The sequence below is a fragment of the Strongylocentrotus purpuratus genome, unplaced genomic scaffold (assembly GCF_000002235.5).
Source record: "Strongylocentrotus purpuratus isolate Spur 01 unplaced genomic scaffold, Spur_5.0 spur5_scaffold_14, whole genome shotgun sequence".
Lineage (NCBI taxonomy): Eukaryota > Metazoa > Echinodermata > Echinoidea > Camarodonta > Strongylocentrotidae > Strongylocentrotus > Strongylocentrotus purpuratus.
Genome location: NW_022145599.1, coordinates 26351571 through 26378481, shown reverse-complemented (window position 1 = coordinate 26378481; position 26911 = coordinate 26351571). Strand labels below are relative to the sequence as shown.

At 36.1% G+C, this 26911-nt stretch overlaps 1 protein-coding gene across 1 annotated transcript; it reads right to left on the bottom strand.

The window, feature by feature from the left end:
- Positions 1 to 634: 634 nt before the first annotated feature.
- On the bottom strand, positions 635 to 23032 carry LOC584158 (ATP-sensitive inward rectifier potassium channel 12-like). Its single transcript, XM_030984580.1, has 2 exons — positions 20767 to 23032; positions 635 to 800 (listed from the first exon to the last, which is right to left on the bottom strand). Exon 1 carries the CDS (start codon positions 22249 to 22251, stop codon positions 20767 to 20769), a length of 1485 nt encoding a protein of 494 aa, XP_030840440.1. The 5' UTR covers positions 22252 to 23032; the 3' UTR covers positions 635 to 800.
- Between the last annotated feature and the right edge of the window lie 3879 nt (positions 23033 to 26911).

Sequence of the window (26911 nt, the reverse complement as noted above, 5' to 3'; positions counted from 1 at the left end):
ATGGCGTTGCCTCATGCACAATTACGCAGAGTTAATGTTAATGGTCGTCTTGCTCTCGGCCGACAGGATACTTGTTCACTTCATCATGCCTTTTGATTTTTTTCTTCTGCATCTTAAATAGTGTCTTATCAATTACATAATGCAGTCAAAAACATGAATCACCATCCTCTACAAATATTTTCTATATCTTACTGTCTCGTCTACAGAATTAATATTTTGATTTGCAATTATGTGAAAGGACTTTGCAATGTTCCCACATTTCATAGGTATAACACACTCCATTATCACATCGCATACAATTGGTATTGTTCTGGAACTGCTTGTCACTGTGCCATATAAAAAGTGAATCACATTCATTGAGAGAGAGAACAATTACAGTCTACAACTTTGATTCCAACTTTTGGCAAAAGCTTTACTCTACATTATCGACTGGACATGACGAAACACTCAAATACAAAAACAAATTTCATAAGGCAAAAACATGATACATTCATTAAGTCTTATATAACATCATGTTTGAAAATTGTAACATTTTTAAGCATCATTCTTAACCATACTTGGGCACCATGCATTCATAGAAAGGCTATTCATATATTATAATCTTAATCTTATTAACATATTTATATTTTTGTCATTTTTTTTTCACCCGGCAAAAGGATCCTGTTGCATTTTGCTGCTACTTTGCTGATTTGCTTTCTTGCTTTTTAGCTGAACATGCATAATAGACGTTTTGGCTTTCTCACACACTATGGCTGGCTGGCTTGGCAGAAAGATACATGCAGAATAATGGAGGCCCATTTCTGTGATACAAAAGAGAAAAGAGAGCAAAAGAGAAAGACCTTGGTTAATTGTATGTGACAACTTTACTTCATTCAATGATATAATGCAATTAGAATACAATTTGTAATACCCAGTACTTTCTGAGGTTTGTGCCAAATACCCTGGAACTGGCATTGGAATGTTGGGCTGGGATTCATTTTGATTCGAGACACGGATGATCTTTTCTACACTCGTAACATCTTCAAGACATTTAAATCTTTATTAAGCATGGTATTTCCAAAAATTTATCCCGGAATTATTGAACTCGGGCTCGAACTCTTTGAATGGGTTAACAATATTCTGAAGGGACATCTAAATTCAATGTGACATTGGTCAAAATATGAGACAGTGGAATGTGTCTCCCATTATTTATCATTACCGTTAAAACAACCAACAAGGTATGATCCCATTGTTAACCATTTCAATATCACAAGATAAATATTTGCACATAACCTAATGTTGATCATCACATGACAAAGGTATGTGCAATTATATGGAAGAATACCCGCCCCCCCCCCCCCCCTCTCCCTGAAAACAAAGAGAGAGACAGAGAGAGAGAGAGAGAGGGGGGGGGGGGGGAGGGAGAAAGAAGGGAGGGGGGGGGGCATTTGTCTCTGATTAGATGAATACAATTTCATTCCCTTTTTCCAGTTACCAAATGATTTAATACAAAACATAAACAATCAATTACACAAATACAAACAAACCATAACAGCAAAAATACATTGTTATGTATAGATGCCATATTACTGTTTATGGTTCGGTTATCATTTAAGTATACATCTCTTTAAAAAAAAGATAACATACATTTAAGAAAGTCAGACAAAAGTCAGACTAACAGATTTCATAACAGTACATTCTATTGTTATCTCTTCCAACTTTTTGAGGCAGACTTGAGAACAGTCTGCCCTTTGGAATACAAATACCACCATGGAAATTCTTTGTATTCTATGCTAGTATGACTATAAAGTCGCCCCAAATCCAACACTCTCCTCGATATTTTTCCCACTCAAGCACTAATGCCACTCCCCTTATTTGACTTCAGATGATAGCTCATTTCAAGACACAAAGAAAAAAACTTTGAACACTGGTAATTTTTGCTCTAGATTTTGAAGATGATCTGAATTTAGACAAATAGACATTATAAGTTGGAAATGTCCTTGGTTTTGTAACTCGTTTTTTCCCATTGTCATACTTTGAAATCTTGTATTTGTTGTTATCAGTCTCAAAAGAGGGTCTGTTTGCAAATACATGTAATACATTTAAGATCAAATATTGATATGACCTGAACTCAAAGTGGCTTTACTCTGCATTTTGTATCCATGTCATATTAGACTGACGGGTAAAAGCAAAAGCCAGGACAATGGTTGAAGAAATTAATGAGAAACATAATTAAGTTTGTACACAAAGTACAAGTATAAAAAGCTTACGGGTAAATGGATTTATCATGGAATAAATTTCAAGAGTTCTTAAGAATTGTTTATTTCTTCTTAGCGTTGCTCTACTCTGTATTAAAATACATCCTTTTTAATCAAACTTAGTAGTTTATGTAACCATCTTACCAATATCAGTTTCAGGAAGAAAAACAAGCTCCAGTTCAATAAAAAGGGAAGTAAAAACAGTTAAGACTTATATTTATGAATGAGTGAATGGCCTTTAAAAATTGAAGTATTTTTCAGTGGAGAGAATGTCAAACGAAACGCAATACCAAAGAAAAGTATCGGATCAGGATATCGCACAAATCTTAGACCCCCCCCCCCTGCATGGATTAAGCGCAGTAGGAGTTGGCATGAGGTATCAACAATGGAGGTTTGTAGATTACGTCAACGTCAACCGAGTGCAAGAGGATGTACTCAAATTGGCAGTTGACCACAGCAATAGCCCCATTAAAATTGAAATACTTTGAAATTTTGTATTGTGTATTTGTTTGTTTCTTGCACGGTTATTGAAATCTGAAACATTTATATACCAAGTCAAGAACAATATAACGCCTGAAGATAAAAAATGAAAAAAGTCAACGAAGTATTTCATAGACAAAATGCAGGAAAAAAATAATGAAACAACTTCAAACAGCAATAAGTAAATAGGCAATTTTATCAAAAATGATATTGTAGTTCAAATATATGATTCCCATAAAAAACAATTTTATCCATAGATCATTAAGATGACTTCAAGAAAAATGCTGCATGTTATGTGTAGGAACTTATATATAAATATATCATTTTTAACCAGCCATTTTAGTGCTTTTCATGATCCTCCCACCTCAGATATGTCATTATATGTTTGTATTGAAGATTATATAATTTTGTTTACCTGTGTCTTTCATGGAAATAAATAAATAAAATGAAATATAATATAATATATGCATGAATATATTGTCCATTTGATTCTTAAAACTCCACTAATTCATAAAGATCAATGATATTCATTAATTTAATAAAGTGCTAGTGACAAAAAGGACTTAACATTTTGATTTTGTTTTAATGTAGGCCATCAACAACAGCATGTGAACCATTTAGTACTATGTACCATGATGTGAGAACATGACATGTGGAAAGACTCCAGAAGGACTTCAAATGAAGACTTTGTACATATCATGTATCACTTAAGTGGCTTTGTAATTGGCCTAGATTGTTTCTTATCCATCCCTTATCAAGAAACTTTGAACTCCTTTATTTCAATATATCCATATCTTGCTTCTATTTCTCTTCCAATATTAGCAGAGAGAGATAAGAAATGTTTAGCACAATTGCTCTGGATATCGGCAGTGGTATGATGACCTTTCAGTGCCTTGAAATAAAACGTTTAACTTACACAAGACCAATAAAACAGAGACATTTCTGGGGACTTTAAGACCTCTTTAAACTAACATGTGCACAAAATTGAATCTGTTGCAAATTTTCTAATCACTTTTAGGCACTTCTCATAAGAATCCACAACGTCTGGAATAAAGTAGAAAGCACTTATGATCTTTTAAAAAAAAGTATTTAATATAGATGTTATAATGCAATTAAGTGATAGCTGTACTCCAAAGCTTGAGCTATAGAACCAATGAACAGAATGATGTACACATTTATTACGATTCAACCAATTCTTTGCGAGGGAGGGAGGGAAGGAGGAGCAATGTATTGCCGAAAAATGTAATTCAATAATGATAATAACTTTTAAAAACAGCTTAGATTTGGGGTTTGTGAGCTATTTCACGGAAGAAAGAAGACAAAAATTAGCCAGTGACAAAAAAGAAAGATGAAATATGGAGGGCAGGTCAAAATATAACAAAAGAAGAAGGGAAAGAGAATGAGAAGGAAATATAAAAATGGTAAAGAAAACTGAGACATCTGCATTGAACAAAACAATAATTCAGGGGGGGGGGACACTCATTTTAAACTAGTCGGCCATATATCCATTTCAACCCACACTACAGCATGGCATTGAGTCACAGTAGACATTAAACCACTCAAGTATCTCTGCATTGTACCAACAACAACAAACGTATGTAATCCTCTTGTGTCTGAAAATCCGAAAAGTGTAGTTTTTCACCAACATTGAGACAAAAGACTACCAAGGACATGCCTAGCTGCCACAGGCAGGGCAGCAGCAATAAGAGCTGCATTTATACTGCGAGCCAAAAAAAAAAAATCATCAATTTTTCTCACATTGCAGTGTTTCAACTCATCGGTAGTTGCATACAGCGCCTCGCTTCAGTGCTATCGCATGCAGGGTAGCGACAAGTCGAGCATGGCAGTACTCACCCAAAAATCAGAACGAGCAAACGTTGCCGTTTTTTTTACGGGTTTCTCCAGTAGTGTAAGTGGTAGTCCAAAAAAATCAACAATGTTTTTTTTTATGTGTAAATTGGCCTAATGTAATCTAATGGAGATTAGCCCTTATATTTTGATTAAAAGTTAACGCCATTAATGCACTAAGCAGATGTTATATAATATTGAATGTATATTAGTATTGGCCGTTGGATGACCTAACAGATTGACAATCGAAAGCCAATGAACAGAGCTCTCTATGAATCATAACACTCAAGAACAATGTATTCACTTGTTTAAACATATTTGTGGCTTACACCCAGTAAATGAGATCAATTGATCGATCTGTAATTGAAAAAAAGTCAGAAAAAATCTTGGAACCAGCAGGGATTTGAACCTGCCATCCACCACTGCTTGCCGGGCAGCGACTCTACCACCAGGCCATCACTGGTCCATGGCACAGTCACGATGAACTAGAAACAAATACCTCAGCTCTCCTGATTCATTCTGACTCATTTATATTCATTAATCTGGCATTAGGACAATAAATTTGCTTCCTTTAAATTAATTCACTCAAATGAGAAGAGAAAAAAAACATGTCAAATTCCTACCCTGGAAATTCCTACCCTGGAAAAACAACAAAAATTACCTATTTACATCCTGCATTCTAATAGTTAACAAATGTACACACAAACATGTCAAATTGAATGCATATTTTCTTTAGAATTTCAGGTTATTGTAGCAGGTAATAAGCTCAGTTAGATTTGCTCATGGGAAACATCTTATTCATTTGGTCAAGGACCTATGAAAACAATCAATTTGATTTTTCAATAAAAATTTGATGTAAACTTGTAAATAGTTGTCACCATTTCTGGAAGACTGACAATATGATTTTAAAAAAATTAAACCACAATTAGAACCAAATAAAGGAGATTTAGTTGCAAAACAGGTTCTAAAATATTCTAAAGAGTAAGGTCAACACAATCAAAAAAGGAATTGTATAACCAGATTATTTTGTAAGATTTTGTAAACTTATGAGAAGGATTGAGAAGAATTAGTAGACAGAAGTTAATGCAATAAGGTTCAAGTCTCTGAATGTACAGTTATATAATTAGAGATCAATTCTGGACCATTGTATTATTTGTATAAGATGATGACCCCCCCCCCCCCAAAAAAAAAAAAAAGAAGAGAGATTGAGAATATTTTGAGGCTAAACAATTCTACTTTACCTCAGGTTTTTAAAAGTAAAATACAAAATCAAATCAAAACAAGACATTCATTTCTATACTTTTCTTTTTATTTACAAAATATTTGTCATGAGGTCCTTCATAGTTTATATGGAGCTCTATATAATGGAGCTTCCGAAAGTTTCAAAAGGACCTGTAAATGTAATAGAATTCTCTTTTTCTAGTGACAACTGAGCCTATAAATCACATCTTGCAGAATTCTTTCCTTCTTCTAAAGTAAAAATTAATAATTTTGGGAAAAAAATGCTCTTTTGTCCTATTTTTAATATATTTTGAATAGTAACAAGATACAAACCTTGAGCAAAGAAATGTAAACAAAAGAGGACAATAGCGCTGTGAAAATCTTGTTGTAATGAGAAGGAAACTCCCCCTCGGTTCAATATTTTCACAAGATACCCTTGGACTTGACGTCATTCGATCATGTTTCTGAGTTGACATGCTATTCAAATCAGCCGTATCAGGGGGTAATGTAAATGTTCAATACTAATTATAAAGACAGGGTAATAATGTGATTGCAGTGCCCTCAGGCAGAATGGTATTACGAATGATGAGGCTACCCTGGGTAAACAAGATATATTATTATCATTATTATCATTATTATTTATCTGGAATAGACACAAATTAAAAATTTAGTTTTTAAGAAAAGAAATGACCAGAAAAAAATAACAAAAAACAAAAGAAAAAAAACACAACCACCAAAGAAAACAAAACAAATACAATACATTAAAAAAATCTTTAGTTATATTTTCAGAAATTAAAGTAGAGTAAAATCAGTGATTAAAAACTAAGAAAATAAAGGGCGTCTTCAATCACAAAACACATTGCTCAACAAAAGCAGTTAAACCACTGCCTAGAAAGTTATTGATGCACTAAAACTCTTGTGTGTATATTTACTACACAATTAAAATCAAATCAAATTCAATTCCTATTTTCCAACTCCTTTGTAAAACTTGTTCACTATTGATGATCGCTAAAATGTTCTATCCATAATATGGCCATTAACTACTTCTCAAATAGAGTTTGTTTCTCGCATGAGGGCATACATTTCTTCAAATTCTACAAGATATTCATCACCTGACACTTGTCTTTATCCAAGTTTTGAACTTTGATTTGAAGAGCATTTCACAGTCTCTCGAAACTCTCCATCCCTGGCACTGGCTGGCACAGTAACCCTTTGGTGTATACCGGTACTACTTTGTGCTGGGAGCTGGGAAGCCTCAAGTAGCTAATTTCGGTCGTATGTCACCGTTGTAGTTTTAAGCTTTGTAGTTTTTAGCTTTTGGGTTTTAAACAACGACCCACTAACAGCAAGGTGGGTTCACATGGCACCGAAACAATGATTACTGCTTGAGGTTTAAACTACGTGCTGGGCCAGCAGTCATCATTACTACAAGCCAGCAAATCCTCAAAGAAAATTTTCATAATTTCTCAATTCTTTAGAATTCCTAAAAGCTTTAGCAAGCAAAAAATGGATTAAAAAAAACCCCATCAAAATCAGGGCTAAAAACAAACCTTTTTTTAACAGGGAGGGGGTCTACCGGTACACTGACATTGACTTATGATCTTTAATTCTATTATTCTTATTTATTCAATTTGTTCTAATATTATCATCATTTTTTTTTGGGGGGGGGGGGGGATGTGGTCTAGGAAATTGAGGGGGAGCTATACAGGACCCATGATATGTCAAGTCCTGTTATAAGGCACTTTAAATCCTGTATATATCAGGAAATTTTCAAATTCAATCCTGCAAAGTCCCCTTTTAGACAAAGATTCACTGATTGTTAATGTACCGACGTATCCTGGAGCATAACCTTCAGTAACCCGGAAAAATACAGCTTTTAAATTCCAAATAACTTGAAGGAATTTCACGGTAGTGATATACTTACGAAAATGAGGAAATACAGTGCGATCCCCTTTGTCTTTTAGATGAAGACAAAATGAAAGGGCATTTATTTATATACCTGAAATCCACTATGTACAGACAATTGACAAAAAGGTAATTCAGATCACGACTCGGGACAAAAATTAGTTGTCAACTTTCGTTTCCTCATGAATCTATTCTTGGTGAAAAGAAATGGCGGCAACTTAGAATTGTATACCGACTGCTTTCTATAGTCTTAGAGAATCTTGTTCATGTATTTTCTAGCACCTCAAAAGTCCTCATATCTAATTTGCATAATGGAAATCTGATTTTTTTTTTTGGTCACAAGGGAGGTAGGAGTACTGTCCCGAGAAGAAGATTTGTAAGCAACAATTTATACCTGAAAATTCATAAAATGGGCAAGAGTGCCTTGGTTACCGGTATCTCAATAGATGTTAACCACAATTGAGTAAATCAATAATGAAATGTTGGGATGAAAAAAATCTCAACAAATAGTCACTGGTGTGTTAAGAAATTCTATTCATTTTGCAGTATTTTGGAAGGACAATTAGATACTGAGTTTACAAGAATCCACTTTAAAAATATGAATCAATTCAAAGGCAAAGATCAAGAAGATCAACTGAATAGTCATATCAGGAAGTTCTAGCTATCTAATCCTCAGAATACGGACAAAACTACACTGAAGAGAAAGAGTGAGAAGTACTACATTGTATATATACCAGCAAAAAACATCAACATGATCACACCCAAAACAGTATGTTACACAAACACAAGAGTTTGAGTTCCGGTAAGTAGAAGAATTTCAAGAAATACCAGCTTATAATTTTTAAGAATGGTGTCATGTAATAAGGTTCAGAGGGGTTGTTTGACCCCTTAAATAATTTAAAGATAAAGGTGAGTTCTGGTAATGTGATTGCATTGTGAAAGAAAAGGTGTGGAATGGATCAGAAAAAGTTGATCATATAGCATGTAAGTATTGGTGTGTACTGCAAGGTTATGGAGTCAATAAAATCATCCTAAATTTGGCCCAGTCTTGGTAAAGTAACAATCACTGTACACAGAAAGATGTATGGGACAACACAAATGGTGTCGGGCTAGTACTACCTTGATTTTCTTATCTTTCTACCCGTATGCTTATTACTCAGCCGGTACCATATACATTTTCTTCCAAAATTGTTTGGCACATGACATTTATTTGTAATCTTGAACATTCAGTGTAAGTTTTGTTAGATTCTGTGATAATTAATTTTTTTTTTTTTTTACCAGAACTCAAGTTTATTTTTAACTACATGTAGCACAAACTTGCTGGAAATAACCATAACTGAAAGGCACGACTCTCATTTGCACACATTTGCACAGAGAGTCAGAGAGACTACGATGTAGAATACGTATAGGTCACGATGACTCTGCCCTTTTATAATACAGACTAGCAGGACCCGCGGAAATCCGCGGGATCCTAGAGGGGGGCGGGGGATGTAAATAGATATATAGAGACTGTCTAAATTAAAACCACCAAGAACTTTATTTGCCATTCAGGCCATTAAGAAATATACATGTTAAGCGTCCCCGCCCGCTTCCTTTTTGGGGGCCGCCTCCTATTTTTTTTTTTGAAATTTTTTGAAAAGTTTTTTTTTTTTTTTTTTTTTTTTTTTTTTTTTTTTGAAAGAAAAAAAAAACAGCGTCCCCGCCTGCTTCCTTTTTGGGGGCCGCCTCCTATTTTTTTTTTTTTTTTTTTTTATTTATTTATTTTTTTTTTGAAAGAAAAAAAACATGAAAAGCACTGCTAAAATGTATTTCTGATTTTAAAAAAGAAAAAAAAAAATTGTCGGCCGCCATCTTGAAAAATAGCCTGAATGTCAGGAAAAATGTACGGAGCGGCCATTTTGAAAGAAAATAAAAAGAAAAAAAAAGGGCCTCCTCCTTCTCATTTTTCGAAAAAACAGGAAGCTAAACATGTTTTTTTTTTAATTTGGCCTTATATAAAAATTAAAAAAACGATCCAACTGTACCGGTAGTTATTCTTTAAGCCACTGGAACTGCGTAGAGTTCCGTAGTGTGGCGTACCGACTACGCAGAAATTTTTATTAATGGGGAAATAGTCCCTGCGTAGGTTATGCGTAGGCTGGCGAAAAAAATTAAACAGGTTGAATTGTTTTCGTTCATCTTGCGTACCCCTTTCCGTCCCTCAGCATATAGTAACGTAGGCCAGCGTAGTTGTTACGCAATACTACGCAACTCTACGTATTGACCCCACGCCAATTAGTGACCCGCAAGTGTCACAAATAAAGTATTAAAAATATGCTCATCTGACCCTATACGCCTAAAACCCCCGAGCTTTCGGGGGTTTATGGCCCCTTGAAACCCGTGGACCCCACGCCTATATTATATATACACTCAACTCAGGACCCGCGGAAATCCGCGGGATTCTAGAGGGGGTGCGCAGGCAAAAAATTAAGTTTTTCATTTCAGGGGCTCCATTTCAAATTTTAGGGAAATTTTCTGGGGCTCTTTTTTCTGGGGCTACTTTTTCATTAATTCATAAAAGGATAGGCCTACACTTTGTTGAGATTTGTTTAGTAGGCTCAGGACAGGTTTCAGGCTTCCTATACTTCATAATTAATTGCCTATTTAAAAAAAAAACATTTTTCTAGTTCAATAACTAAGTTTTCATGCATTGATTTGATGCAAGAACTGTAACATAATAGACCCTAGATTGTGATTATTTCTGACCATGAATTTCGATAATCATTTTTCAAAGTAAAATTTTCACAAGAAAATCAGACAGTCGTTTAAAAACGTAAACATTAGTAATACTTTTACTAATTCTAAGATCAGGTTTCGTAAATCTATTCACGAAACTATATTGAAATCGCGGCAATAATGATGCAACCAACAGATAACAATTTCTGAACTCACACACACACACACAGCGTAACTCCAGAAAGCTCGAACACCGGCGCCGCAGGCCTCGGACGCCTGCGGTGCGCGGAGCCGGTGTTGGAGCTTGCTGGAGTTAACTGCAGCTCACACACACTGCACTGACTGAAGGCAGCTTGCGACTGAATTGTCAGTCCAATGGTTTTCTTGTGAAAACTTTCCTTTAGAAAATGATAATCAAAATTTAGTAGCATGGCCGTAATAATCACAAAATAAGCTTTCATTTCATACCTCCATTCACGACACCTATATAAAAATCGCGGCAATAATGATGGAAATAGGTCCCTAAGTTTGGACGTGGACGGGAAGCTTCGTGTGTATCTCTGTGGCTCGTGCAGCTACTATACAATGGATATCCTATAGAAAGATGCTTTACTCGGGTAAGCCCGACTCTGTGCGTCGTGCATTTAATACGCAACTTAATGTGAGTGGATAGTCATCGGTCGTGTGTCTACGGATGTCATGTTGAATATCCATGAGGTATCTCTGTCGTCACGCATATCCTGCATTATGCATGTCGCGTCTGTTTTCGCCCTGGACGTCGACACGGAGGAGGACCTCGGGCGGAGTATAGCCAATTCGCTAGAGTAGACTCTCCCGCGGACGACGGCACCGGTCACCGGTACCCCGAGGGCAGGGTTCAGGAGGAGATAGCTGCACCAAGTTGGGTCGGCGATCTCATTAAAAAACAATAGAATACAAAGGCCGGCGGAGACGTCGCGCCCCCCGCGGAGCCTTAGCGTATTACTATTATAGATTTTCTAATTTCTACCAAAGTCATATGGCAGGTATTAGTTATTTATAGTCATGAAGGTTTAGTATACATATTGTTTCGACTTTGTGAAAGAAAAACAAAAATTCTGCCAATTACCAGAACTCAAAGTAAAATCCAAGGAATCATTTAATCTTTTTGGAGCAAGAAGGGAATTAACTCCTATACTTTAACACAGAGCTAGTTAATACCCTTCTGGCTCTGAACAGATGATTTGGTGATTGGATTATATGCATTGAGCTGATGATCATCTGTTGAGAGCCAGAAAGGTGTTAAATCTATGTAAATGTATATGATTTAATGCCTTTCAGTTTCTCAACAGATTCAGTTAAAAAATTATCTGAAGTGTCTTGAATTCAGAACTGATACAACTCAATGAGGTAATTGATAACAAAAACATGAATACAGTAATGACACTATGACAGCTAAAGTTTTGCAGTTCTAGGAATTGAAACGAGGAAATAAGATGATTCAGCAGATATTTGCAATCGAAATGTGAAATGGATTTTCTCATGTTTGTCCGAGTCAAAAACTTATCTTGAGTTATATATATCAGTGATACAGACAATGCATGCATGTTGGCCAAATATTTAGATTTAGTGTAAGATTTAGGTGAATTGCATTAACTAAGATTCTAGCTGGGACTCTAACAATAACAAATACCATCAAGCCTAAAACCTTCCATTGTGTTTTCCTACACCACTGGTATTTTGAAATCAAGTTATGCTACTTAAATTCATTGATAATATGCACTTCAGCTAACACTTAAAGCTCTAGATTTAGCTAAATTGTATAATTTTAGCCGAGGCTCTAACAATAACAAATACCATCAAGCTTAAAACCTTCCATGATGTTTTCCTACACCATTGGTATTTTGAAATCAAGTTATGCTACTTAAATTCATTGATAATATGCTCTTCAGCTCACACTTAAAGCTCTATGGTGAAGAAGAAATGTTGAAGAATGGCTGTGTTTGTTTTTTAAAGAGGTAAACACGACAGAGGCTTTGAGCTATTTAGTTTGGGATTAAAGTAAACTGTGACTGTGAGAGAATAATAAGCACATGAAGAGGAAAAGAACTGGTCTTATAATGGCTGACATAAACACAGACTCGACCTAGTCTGCAAGCACAGACCCTAATTTGACACTTTATCAAAAAATCATTGTGCCTTGAGAGAAGCCTAGCCCAACTACCTACTGGTTGTGTCAGGAGCAGCTATAGTACATGGCCTATGGTAGTCCTATAGTGCAGACTCTCTTTTACGACTGACCAGGGTATGTGCCTGCAAACTAAACTAAACTGGGTAGTGGTCTAATTCGGACAATGGGTAACGTGGTGGTCTAATCTGGACGACGGTCTAAAATTGTCTAAATTGTCTAAATTGTCTAAGTCTCAATCTAAGGTAATGTACAGGAATGGACAGGCACTCTTTGGGGATGTCATATTTGTTAGAGATCTCTCTGTTTTGGAGAGAAAATTCACACTATATTAAAAGACAATACTGGTGCAAATTGTGCAATCAACTCTCGAATGAGTAATTCAAACCAATTTTTTAAAAGAGTGGATTCCATTCTGAAGTAGATTCAAATAGATTCAACTTCAAAATGAAATAATTGTTTGAGTACACAGCTTTGATTAAAAAATTACTATTCAATAAAAAAAATTAAATAGCAATCAAGTTAACAAAAATAGAAAAAAAAAGAAGAAAAAGATATATTAGAATGATTCTATGACATGGTCAACATCAACAATGGCTCCTTAGTAAATATTGTACACTAATCATGTATACTGGTATTACTTTCATCTTAGAGTTAGACCAAACACTACATCTAACCCTAACCCTAAACTCAACATAAAACCAATTGCAAGCCTGACCCGAACTTTGTATCTCTGACAAAAAAGCCTGGAGCATTTGTCGCTAGAGCAAATGTCAGGTCATAGCACCATGAAATACCAACCATACAAGTCACTGTACTCTCAACTCCTGTCTCTCATACCATTATCAAAAACAGGTCAGGTGAAGGATCCTATAAACTTAAAGGGACTTTGTAACATTGTTCAGATGAGAGATAGTGGTGCTAAGGCATTGACTTCAATGCTAGATGTACAATTAAAGATAATCTGAAAATTTGAGCGAAAACGGACCAATATTCATGGTACAAATGGGGAAAAACTGATCCGATCGATTCCTTAATTCTCCCAACTATATTATTACAATTTAATCATTTAATGACATTTTAGGTGAATGGAAATCTCACAAAGCAATAAAATGGCTCTACTTTCCATTCCAGACGTTTTAGTGTTGACACATTTTTTTATAGCCTGTTTTTATGTCTTTTTTTCATGGAAAAATGGTTGGGAAAATTCAAAAAATGGTTGGGAGAATTTAAATTCAGAAGCGCCGCACATCGACGCCCGTTCGAAAACCCGTTGAAAATCTTCATATTGCGTGAATTAATTTCGGATTTGGGCATCGTAGTTGGATAATCCATACATACAAACATAATTTTACGTGTTTTGCATCCTGATTCAACAGATGTGTGAAATCAACCATCACAATGTTACTAAGTACCTTTAATTATTAACCCATAACAAAATGGGGAATAGTACCTGTTGTTGCTTGATTTGTAAATGAAACTGATACGTAAGCATGCAATCTTAACTTATCAATTGAACGGATAAGTAAATCCCTATGAGCCAAGAAAAACGTGAGCAACAATGAATGATGAAATATCCCCTTAAAACACAAACACACGTACACAACAAGATTATGAGCAATGCTATTGTTAATTCTTAACGAGCTGTCGAGTTCAGCAACTTAACAAGCAAAGGTTAATAGAACATGTCACTAAGGCTGTGCACAACAGTGTAATGAGGTACCCGAGTACACTCCCAGGCTCACAGGCGAATACTCGAATATTCGGACGCCATGTTTTTTATAATTTTTTATAATTTTTTATAATTTTTTTGAATTTTTTTGATTTTTTTTGAATTTTTTTGATTTTTTGATTTTTTTTTCTTTTTTTGATTTTTTTGCCACTACCATACCACTCGGCAGTTTCTCAGGTCCCTCGCTGAAAACGCATGCAACTTTACTTTGAGTTGCAGTTGAAAGTGCCGATTTAATAAGAATAATAACAGTAAACAATGCTGTTTTAAAAACCAAAGATGGCAGAATAATCCATTTTCCTCCAAGTCCAAACAGAAATCTGGACATTTGGTCCCAGTTTCTGAAAGGTGAGTTTGACAGTGCTTGAGTTGGGAAACATTTTTACCGACGGTACCGTGCCAGCGGACGCCGCTCTCCCTGGCACGGGTAAGCGCTGGCCTGGACATTTTTTTTTTTTTTTTTTTTTTTTTTTTTAATTTTTTTTTTTTTTTGCGGCCGAATATTCGGGTACAAGAAATCATACCCGAGTAGTTGTCAACCGTGCGGGTACTCGAGCATTCGACTACCCGTCGCAGCCTTACATGTCACGCAAAAATGATGAATTCTTGAAATATTGTCATGTTTCACTATTATACACTACATGATTTTACGGCTAAGTTGACATGAAAAATGACTACCGGTATTACCAAAAAACGTAGACATTTCAAACAATTTTGTAACAAAGCAAAAATCCTTATTTTTTCCCACTGCAGCAAACTTTTCACAATATACACCAAAACTTAAATGTGTCAAGTAAATAAAACAGTGGAACATCATCACGTTTCATTCCATTATTTCATCTTGACATGAAAAATGACTATGATTCGAAAACAAGGACATACCGTAACTAATAAAGAAAATTGCGTGCAGGGCATTACTGTTTTTCCACTGAGGCAAGATTTTCACAATATACACAAAAACTTAAATGTGTCATGAAAATAAAACAGTGGAACATCATCACGTTTCATTCCAGTATTTCATCTTGACATGAAAAATGACTATGATTCGAAAACAGGGACATACCGTAACTAACAAAGAAAATTGCTTGCAGGGCATTACCTATTTCCCACTGAGGCAACAATTTCACATTGTTCAGGAAAACTTGAATGTCACACCTACCTGTAAATACAACAGTGAAATATCATCACGTTTCATTTCATTATTTCATCTTGACATGAAAATTGACTATGATTCGAAAACAAGGACATAACAAAAACAAAATAAACTGCTTACAGTGCATTTCTGTTTTCCGGCCACTGCAGCAAGCTTTTCACAACAATCAGGAGCATCTGAATGTAACATGCATTGTCAATTCAACATCATAATCTTGTCATGTTTCATTTCATGCTGACATGAAAGATGAGTATGATTCGAAAACAGGGACATAACTAACAAAGTAAACTAACAAGTAACAGGGCATTACTGTTTTCCTAGTTCGGCAAGCTTTTCACAACATTCAGGAGCATCTGAATGTAAGGTGTCAATTCAACATCATAATTTTGTCATGTTTCATTTCATGCTGACATGAAAAATGAGTATGATTCAATAACAGGGAAAGGGACATAACTAACAAAGGAAACTGCTTACAGTGCATTTCTGTTTTCCCACTGCGACAAGCTTTTCACAATATTCAGAAAAATTTGAAGTAACATTTAAAATTAAATACAACTTATCCTTTCTCTATTTGAACCCATTACATACAGGAAACAAACGGTTTCTGTATTAAAGGTACTATGTCCCTTTTGCAGTCAACCTCAAATGATGTAGAACTTTGCAGGAATTATGAATATGTCATGTATGTCCTATCTGTGAAATTTAAACGTTAGCAGTGTCCTCACATTCAAATTATGCAAGGAAACCCGTTTACTTGCTAGACTTTACTGTCAGACAATATTGAGTGACTGACTGGCTTTTTTTCTTCTTTGGTAATAACATACATGAAAAGAGTTGTAAAGGGTACATGAGCATTTGTCTACATCAATAACCCACTTCTTGTGATGGCCAAGATTAAACTGATTGAATCTTTGCGCAGCATAAAACGTATGACCATTCGGTACAATTGTCTGAAAATCAAGACTATTACTTTTGGGCTCTATAGCCCTAAAGTCGATTTGACAACTAATAGTTGTTATTTTCCCACTTGAAGACATTTTCAAGCCCCACTTTTTTTAGGGAAGCTCTAAATTAGTATTATCTTTCAAATGCAGTTGGAATTTAACTTTTTCATTTTTTTGGCCTGCAAATGGGACATAGTACCTTTAAGCCTATGGAAGTGAGAAAATGAAAGGGCCGTTATATTATTAAGTTATTTATTACCGTATTAAACTCTAAATTATAATTCTCACCACTTTCAGTAGGTCATTAAGTTAAGGATCTGCTTTGGAATATAGCATGTCATTATTAATCACTTGATCCCTTATGCAGTTTATATACGACAGGATGATGTATATATAACAGAAACCAAGAGCAACAACCAGGAAACAAACTACCTTCATACAAATCTCAGAAATTTACACTCTCAGTACATACCAGTACATTTTGAATCAGTCAACATATTTAAGTTGAAGCCAAAATGCTAAAGTGGTGAAAAAAAATAGTTTACTTTAAACCTTGAGGTTGCTTAAATGTAAAAAAAAAGAACAAAAAAAGGCAGGAAGGGGGGGGGGGGGGTTGGGAGATATACAGTTGCAGCCATGAAATATCCAAAACTCTAGAAAATGAAAACTCACTTCCAGAACAACTTGTAGAATGTTCCAAAAACAATATTTTACTGCAGTTTACTTTCAAAATCAGTCACTTTATTTTGAAAATTACAAAAGGCATACAAGTGGGGAAGGGTGATCAAAGAATTTCCCAAACTGTGCTTGGAATTTAATCTCTTTTCGGGATTAGTAAAGCTCTCATAATTTTTGTTATTTTTTCTTTTCTCCACCAACCACCATGACTAAGGTATGGCTTACTCCTCCATGCAATTTGCAAAAAAGCTTTTTCAGAAGTTCAACTAGCTTTGCAAGAACATCAAGTACATGTACATTATGTCCCCAAACAGTTAAACAAAAAAAAGGGGGAGGGATTATTCTCAGATCTCTTTTGACACATGACTTAGCAAGCAAACAGACATGAATGCTACCCTCAACATCAGGATTTGACACAAAAGACACAAGTGAATATGAATCTTTTCACTGATTCCGCAAACTGAAACTGAAACCTTAAGAGTAAATACTAACTATTCAATTAAATTCAATTCATGTCTATTTCATTTCTAACAGAAAGATAACAAAGGTATTACATTTTTTTCATACAAAATTCACTTTTTCATGGTAACTATACAAATAAACTTTGCACATAATAAAATGATTACAAGAAATTCTTAATTTCTGAGGAAATGGGGGGGGGGGGGGATTCCTTTAAAAGCAGTACTTGTGGTAGTTTGTGGATCCCCCAGAAAAAAATATAATTGTTTCAAATTTTGCCTACAAATACTTGGAAAATACAAGAAAATATTACAAAACAATAAATAGCCACGAAACGACAAGGAGAAGTAAAAACAGATAAAAGAAAAAGGAAAAGGGAAAAGTGGAAATGAGGAAGAAGCAGGACAAATTATGACCAAAGAAGAGGTAGTTATATTGGTGATTCTGGGAAGGTAAGATCATAAGACCAAATAAATATTAAATTAATCAAGCAGATGATGAAGACCTAAATAAAAAATCAAGATGATTACCAACTATCTGACAATGACAGCGATAACATAACTTGACTTGAACAAGGACCCAGTGCACAAGGGCCTAACAATCATTACTTGTGAGCCATGAACTTTTCAAAGTTTTAGCCCCAAAGCATACAGACAGACCATATGTATATTTGTATGCATACCACCTGTAAAATTAGTGTGGAGTCTACACACTAATCAATAGATAGCCTTATCAAAAGTAGCCCAAAATTTCATATCTCAAATATTGAGGAAAGAAGTTGAAATGTGTTTCGTTACTTACGTAAATATTTATTAAAAACTTATAGATATCTTGACAGCTGAAGGAATGACCTATAAAAAACAAAGATTATCAATTTGAAAAAAATAATGGAAAGATCAATTTTCTAAAGGACTATTAAAGGACCATGGCTTCAATTCTGTATTAATTTGTTAGGCCAATTATGTATTTTTTTCTTTACTGAATGTATTTTATGAATAGTATAGGCATTTGGTGAAAATATCACTAAATTATCACACAGCATTTTTTTGAGAGAAAGGTACTTTTATGTGAAACTGGACCTGTTTTTTGTTGTATTTGTTTGTCTTTACTCTAAAAAGCTGAATCAGGACTTATCATTCCCACTGAAATTTAAACAACTGTATCAAGAAGGTGTTGCTGTCTAGTGGATATGTCACCAGACTATGGATCACATGGTTCACAATTTGATTCCTGCCACGGCACTAATATCCTTTGCTCGATATCAATCTATATTTGCCACTCTCCACCCAGGTGCATCAAATGGGTACAAACTTAATAGGAAAATACTCCTTGAATGAGAGGATGTCTTAAATACATCCCCTGGGTTAGATAAGTGCATGATATAAATGGACATTGCTATTTATACTGTAATGAATGTCCTAAAAGGCAAAAAATCTAAAGTCAGGTGTCCGGAAACATTAGAAGCTCAGTCGATATAACCATGATATAACACCCCGATCATTGAAACCCCTTGAAGATACTAGAGCCAATTTGTACTGGTCATTTATGAAGATTGACACGTCTGTATATCAGATTGGACATTGAAGTACTTAATCTGATCTCTGCTGGCTAGATAACTGAAAATACAAGCTCTTAGGTTTCAAAGCAATTTAGTATTGAACAGAGATACACTTACACTAAACAACATTTTTGGTCTTTGGTTTCTAATTCAGTGAAACCTGCATAAGAGTTTTTCAAGACTATTATACTCAAGTCAAGGGATACAAAAAAGTGGTCTTTATGAGCAGATGGTCTTTATGTACAGGTTCCTTTAGTACATGTTTCAATGGGAGGAAAACATTCCAAAGGAAACAATAAATGCAGTCTTTATAGAGGTGGTCTTTCTATACAGGTGGTCGCTAAAGCAGATTTGACTGTATGAAGGCAGTCCAGATACCAGAATGAACATCTTTATCAGATGTGTTCTTATCTCAAAAAGTGTTTTCAAGAAAGAAAAATATCTGTTCTACCATTTGAATGTAAATAACATCATCTACATTTATAGGCCTACTTGATAATTCCTGGTGAGACAGAGAAAAGATCACTAGAAACTGAATACTGAAATGGACATAAAACCTTAAAAAGCTCAATGTTTATACCATGATTCATGAAAATAGAAAAATATTTCTTATTTGTGATTCCCTCTGCACAATATTCAGATCATGAGAAATAGAACTGAACACATAAAGGAATATATACGAGTATAAAGTCAAGGCTGAAATGAAATCAGAAATAAAATGAGCTCTTTTAACGTTGGAACCCCATTCTAACTGATAACCTAGGACAGATCAGATCTGCTGGGAAGTGAAAAATTACTGGTAGTGTATAGAGTGCATTAAAAATTCTCTTAAATTTTCTGAATTACACTATTTTCATGAATATGTATACTCAAACAATACACAAGCAATTTGCACATCGGTAGGTTGTGAATGGAAAAATGATTTCCTAAAATATTTTTGATATAAGACACGCAGGTTGCTGCATGATTAAGGAATATAATTCAGCATTAAAAAAAATATGCTGAATATGAAAAAGCTGAATATGATTATGAAATGAATAAATGAGAAGCTAAATCATAGGATTTTGTCTGTTTTATTCCTTTCCTTCCATATTATCACTATCATACAGTTTACTATCATGTAGTTTACAGTACTCTTTCATGCGGTAAATGACATAATAAACCCTCTCTCTCTCTCTCTCTCTTCCCTCTATTTCTCTTTCTCTTTCTCTCTCTCTCTCTCTCTTTCTCTCTCTCTCTCTCCTCCCTCCATTTCTTTCTAAATGCCTGCAGGATGTCTATTTTGTTTGATTCCATGAAAATAAATAGCATTCACTTTAGTTAATTAACTAATTTGTAACTTGATATAAATTCATTACATTACTTGATGTTGTCCGGTACAAGCTGTTTTAGAACCTAACTGTTCTAAGCATGGATATTATAACCTCTGTGTCTTGCCCTCTTTTGGGTCTTTTTTATGGATAGATAAGCTTGCCTCTTTTGCAATTTAAAGGACTTTATCTCAATTTCACACATAAAAACTTTCATATTATAGAACAAGTGAAAAACACCCGTCTAAAACAGAAGTTTTTGGCAGCATAGATGACTTTGGAAGCAGAATTCAACCAAACATAAAATACCTTTGTCGATGCTAAGATGAATAAACTCTAAACATGGGAACAAATCTCACCTATACTGGTGACTCTCTGGAGGGGGATCTCTTCATCCCGTTTCCATGTGTAACATGTCCATTGCCATTGGTCATCGACTCCACAGAAGCCATACTGGCCTTAGAATTGGACATGTGCATTTTCTCTCCGTTTTTCTCTCCGTTTTCCAGATCATCCGCAAATCGGATGCTCCCATTTCCGTTGAAGGCACTGTTTGGTGATTTAGGCAAGCTGTATCGGAAGACACTTTTCTTGGGGGAAGACTTAACAGACGAAGGCGACGACTTCACTTTGGAATTGTTCAATAAGTCCGTGTCTGCTGACCTCATGCGCTCTAAGTCTGCCGCACTGCAGCTAGGCATGCTCTGGACTGCATAGGTGGAGTTGAAGTCGGTGTAGTCCACTTTGAATTGTTCATTATTGTTGATGCTGATGAGGTTGCTACTGAAGCGTTGTCCCCATAGGATCTCGGAAGGCAAGTATGATGTTCTAGCTTGCATGACAAGACCTGTTTGTTCTAAAACACCCTCCATGCATACGATCACCTCAAAGTTGTTCTCCAGGAGATCAGCAGCTGAGATGCTATACAGAGGACTCTTTTCATCTATCACATGGCAAATAACGATAGGCCACACCAGAAAGATTCTATCCTCCCCGGTATTGTTACTGAAATCCATGTTGTACGTATGAAGAGGGATGCACTCGCCCTCGTCCGTAACTTTAGGTCCGATGAGTTGCCCCCTGATATGAGCTTCGTAAATATGCGACCGGCGAATATCTCCTATTCTGAACATCAAGCACAACTTGCCGTCTCGCTCGGCGATGACTGCATTGTGGCTAAACTTAATTGTTGCGGCACGTTTCTTCGGTCGTGCAATTTTTGCGAAGACCATACCGATAAAGACGGCATCCACCAGGCAACTAAAGACGGACTGGATCACGACGATGGCCCCTCCTGCCCAACATGCTTCACTCGTTCCGCGATAACCATAACCGATCGTCGTCTGCGTTTCCACGGAGAACAGGAAAGCACCAATGAAGTTTTGCACGTTATAAACACATGGTTCCCAGTCTTCGTATTCTGTGACATTGTCTGCCATTTTGTCCTGGTAACCAAGATCCCCATGATACCAGATCAGCGCGTACCAAACGAACGTAAAACCCATCCATCCCAGCACGTATGCCAGCGAGAATATTATGAGTAGCCACCTCCATTTCAAATCAATGAGTGTTGTGAACATATCAGTGAAGAAGTCAGACCACCTTGAAGGCACATGAGTGTAAACCACATTGCATTCTCCATTCTTGCTCACAAGTCTCTGAAGTTTCTGCTTCCTTCGCAAACTCAGTTGACGCGCAAAGTTGTGCACAGAATGTCTGCGCTTAATCGGGCCTTTCATGTTGGGATGGGGAACAACGCCATCGAGAGAATCGGAAAGGCTGGCCGTACCACTGCCTGCTAAATCACCGTTTGCTTCTCTCTCTTTCCAGTCTTTACCACTCATGTCTGTGAGTGCACTATCAACTACCCTGCGCTTGACTCACAGATAAACTTTATGGAGCAAAGAGCAGGGAGCAGGAGGGTCACAGTGTACACAAAAGATTGCTGTGTGTATATATACGCTATGTATGTGCGCCTGAAAACCACCAGCTAGTTCAAGAAAACACTGGTTTCAGATTACCACAAGCTACTAGTTTCAACCAATCAGAACGCAGGCTCTAAGCAGAGTACAAACACAGCTAACAACATACAGACAGAGCTCCCCACAGTACTCCCCCCAAATTAAAGAGCAAAGTTCATACAAGTGGGTTCTCACTCACTACTCTTGAAAAAAGTCAATTTTCCCCTAAACATGGAAGTAGCAATTCCAGTCCTAACTTTTTGGGGTGCAAGAGGTCAATCAAAGCAGGGGTTTATATGCGTAGGAAGTGGTTCCCCAGAAGAATACAAATTTCTATTTGATTTCCGCTCTCGATGATTCTCCAAGTGTGACTGCCTGTCTGTGTGTGTGTGAGCAATGCAGACTGACTGACAGACATATAACACCTGTTGACTATGTCCTTGGAGAGGTGCTCATTTGCATGTAACAGTCATGGAGGAATGAATGGAATGTCTTCACCTGCTGGTAGATTCCACAAAGAATGCAGCCAAGAATGTTCTTTACATCCTAATCAACACAAGATTTATTTAAAATTCAGGTTCAATGCACTACAACTTTTGTTCTCACATCAAATCCTCAACTGAAAAAGAAGTCACTTCATTCGCTAATCCTCGCTAATATCCTTCTCAATAGGCCATTTTCGTAATGTAACCAAATTTAATGCATAAGTCTTTGTAGAGTGTCTCAATACAAATTATTTTATTCACCTGGTAAGAATAATAGTATTTCAATAGACAGAATCCGAACTGCATACATTAGTTGTTGCCAGGTTGGACAAACATTATGGCTTGACCTACCTAGCAACACTTAATATATGCCGTTGCATTCTGACTATTGAAATACTATTATTCCTATCAGGTGAATGAAATAATTTGTATTGAGGCACTTCACAAAGACGTATGCATTAAATTTGGTTACATTACGAAACTGGCCTATTCAAAATGACACCTTTTATGGTAGTTTGTTTGTACACAAAACAATGGGAGGGCTTTCTTTTTAAATGTTAAAGGCTCTTCTTGAAAATGGCGCTTTAAAAAAGTTCAGTCATGTATCAAAACATAAACTTGGCTCAGGCAATCCACACTATTGCCAATATGCCAAGTTGCACAATTAACAATCATATCACTGTAATGTAGTCCCGTAACAACTGTACTCCAGTCGCTTTTGTGTCTTTTGGGGAAATAAGCCCAAAGTGCTCTGCTGCCCAATTACTATGGCGATACACCGCCAACTTTTAAAATAATGGTTAATGCAATTCAGCAGCTGCAACGCAGACCTCACTGTTGTATACTCATCGGCCCTTACAAAGAATGAGCCAAAAATATAGCGGGTTAAAAATGAAAATTTGCTTTGTTGTGAAGTCACGCACCGATGGACGCTGGTTATAGGTGGATAATTTTACCCCCAGTTCACTGGAAAATACAATAGATGATAATATTTTGAATTCCCAGTGGACCAAATGACCCGAACGCTTTATAGTCCATTGACAATAGTCTTCACAAAAGGCAGAAGATCCAACAAAAGCTGATTTTATAAATATGATGAAGAACTTAGGTGAAATTCCCTCGTCGATAAGTTCTTGAATATACAGTTTATGGTAAATCACAAATTCTCGATGATATGGAGTAACAACTCCAAACTGCCTAGCTGCACCAAAGAGTGAGTAAAAGGCTCGAATGAATCACTAACTTTTTAGTCACAGCCTTATAAACGTCCCGCTGCCAGAGTCACGTGAAAGTATTAAGGGGAACAAACTTTTAGTGTCAGGACTTTGAGCACTTCCCCCCTCCCCCTACTTTTTATCCCCCATGTGACAAGCAGTATGGGTACGTGCATGAACCTTCCTGCCATGAGTCAAGGCACAGGGGGAGCCGAATCGATGCTCGCGTCACAGAGTTTCCTTTTGGCGAAATGTCTCGCTATTTTGAGCTACAACGCAATGCCTAAAATGAAATGACAAAAAAAAAAAAATCAGTTCCAAACGTTTCTTGGCAGCGCGATAACCGCGAAATTAATCGACAGGGGAATGTTTCTGCCAAAAGAAAAATCACTTGAAATAAGTTTCAACATTTCTAGAAATAGAAAAGCACACAATATTCATAATACACTAAATATGTTTTTTTTTCTTTTTCAAAACCTTTGTGAAACCTTCTGCATAACTAGACATGCACACTGCCTCATGCAGCAATTAACACAATTTTAGATCACCGTCTGCAAGAATCTGCAAAGCTGAAGAGGACAAATGAACCCCACGGAGTAAAGAGAGTATTTTTATAAAAACAAATCTCTTTCTCTTTTAAACTACTCTTATAAAGTTTAATCAAAGGACATCGAAAAGGGGAGGGGGCACAGTGGGAAAAATAAATCCCACTTGTCCCCTTCTCACTATTCCCGTTTTTAGTGCCTCAGAGGTGTAAATGAGGGGGTCGACTCTGTACCCCTCTGTCTAAAGGAGGAGGTAAATAAGGGGCACAGGGAACCCCCCCCCCCTCTATGTCATCATGTTTAGCATCTCCGGAAGAGAACTGTCATGATAACGCTGCGCTAGGACCGATGGCTATTGGCCTTCAGGTTGTCTGATGAAAAGGGGATGTCCCCAATTATCAGAAAGTGAGTTGTTGCAAATAATGTCAGCTGTTAAATATTGTCCCTGCATCCTCAACAAAGACTGTAACTTTTGAGGTAGTAAGTTATGTCAAATTGTGTCAGCTGTTAAAAACTGTCCCTGCAATCCTGCATCCCCTTTATAAAGACTGTAACTTTTGAGGTAGTAAGTCATGTCAAATTGTGTCAGCTGTCAAATACTGTCCTTTGATCTTTCTTTTTTTTCCCTTCTCATTTTGTATCTTTGTGTTGGTCCTGATAATACTATGATCATAAGGTTCACAACTCTACACCAAAGCCCATATTCATGAACTAGTTGCCAACTACTTACAGAGGCTATAGTACACAGTTACTTGACAACTAGTAAGGTTTGATGAATATGGGGCCAGGACTCTATTTCATAAAACACGTTATCGATAAAAACTATCCCAATTCTATAACACATTTTTTTCTTACAGCCAATCAACCACTATGATTATGATTGCTAATAACAATCACTGCAACGTGTTAGTGCAAACAAGTTTAATGACAACCAGAAATTGTTCCAAGGAGGGTCAAGTTTGAAATCTTTGAGAATTTGTAAGGAATATCAGTCTCCCCCTCCATCACCCTCCCTTCACCCTCCCTTCCCCCACTCTAATCCCTTGTACCCTGCTTTCACCCTTCAAATTACAAATTTTCCTGAATTAGAGTCAATATTGAACACATATTCCAGCGCTGTCTACATGTACTTTCTTTCATATTTTGTCATCTTGCAATTTTAAATTTTCCATCTCTTTCTTATCATGCTTATGACTGAGAATAAATATTAGAGATGAATTATCAGTTACAATTACTTATCATTTAATTGCCACATTTATGGGGAAAAAAATATATTGAGCAAAAAAATAATGAACAATATCTTTTTGTATGTGAAGGTTGGAACAATGCTCACACGCACACACTTTTACTTATTGGGGGGGGGGGGTGTACCTACTCTTCCTTCTCAAATATTTCCTTATTTTATTACATATTAAAAGAACATGCACACAAACAACTGAACAAAAAAAAAAAAAATGAAAGGTTGAGAATGACAGCAAAGACATAGACAACAAACCATACAAATGTCATTGCTAAATGGGCCAGGCAATCCCATTTAAATGATATGAAATAACCCCAAAGTCCATTTTCACTACTTCTTTGCCTATAAGGTATACTTTATGGCTCCTAAATATATGCCAATAAAGTCATTGCCAATAGATTATCTTACCTTAGGTCAAGGGTTTCCATATAACATCTTGATAAGAAGCTATCAAACGCATCATAAAGTTAGATTGAACAAAGCGTCATGACTTTGCAAAAGTATCTTCAGGGGGGTGTTTCACAAAGATCGTAAGTCAAACCTAACTCTAACTTGGACTTAAATATTATGGAGAGCCATTTGTAGCCTTAAAATGAAATATATTCAAAAGCAAAAATTAAAATTATTTTTGAATTTTCATAAATTCCTCATCAAGAACATGAAATCTCATCGATAATAGAAAATATGAATGATTTGAATTTACATTTTATGCCTGTTAAAATAACTTTTACAAAATATTTTCAAAGATGCTGACGGCTTTCCATAACTAGTAAGTCCAACTGAGAGATAAGTTCAACTTGGGATCTTTGTGAAACACCCCCCCCCCCCCATATATATGTTAACCCTGAGCGGCCTTGTATATATGCTTGTGTGATGTCTAACTTAATGCGGGTAGGTGGGTATGGTGTATGTGTTTCTAAATTCTGCATATGACATTTCAGCATATCAATCAACTACCGTATGTCAATCGACTATCGTCATAAAGTGTACATCCTGAAACGTGATACAAAGAGAGTGATTGATAGTGCTTATCTCAGCTTTTTTTTAAATATAAGAGAT

Coding starts and splice junctions, on each gene's coding strand:
- LOC584158 (XM_030984580.1), bottom strand. CDS start 22,251: ATGAGTGGTAAAGACTGGAAAGAGAGAGAAGCAAACGGTGATTTAGCA.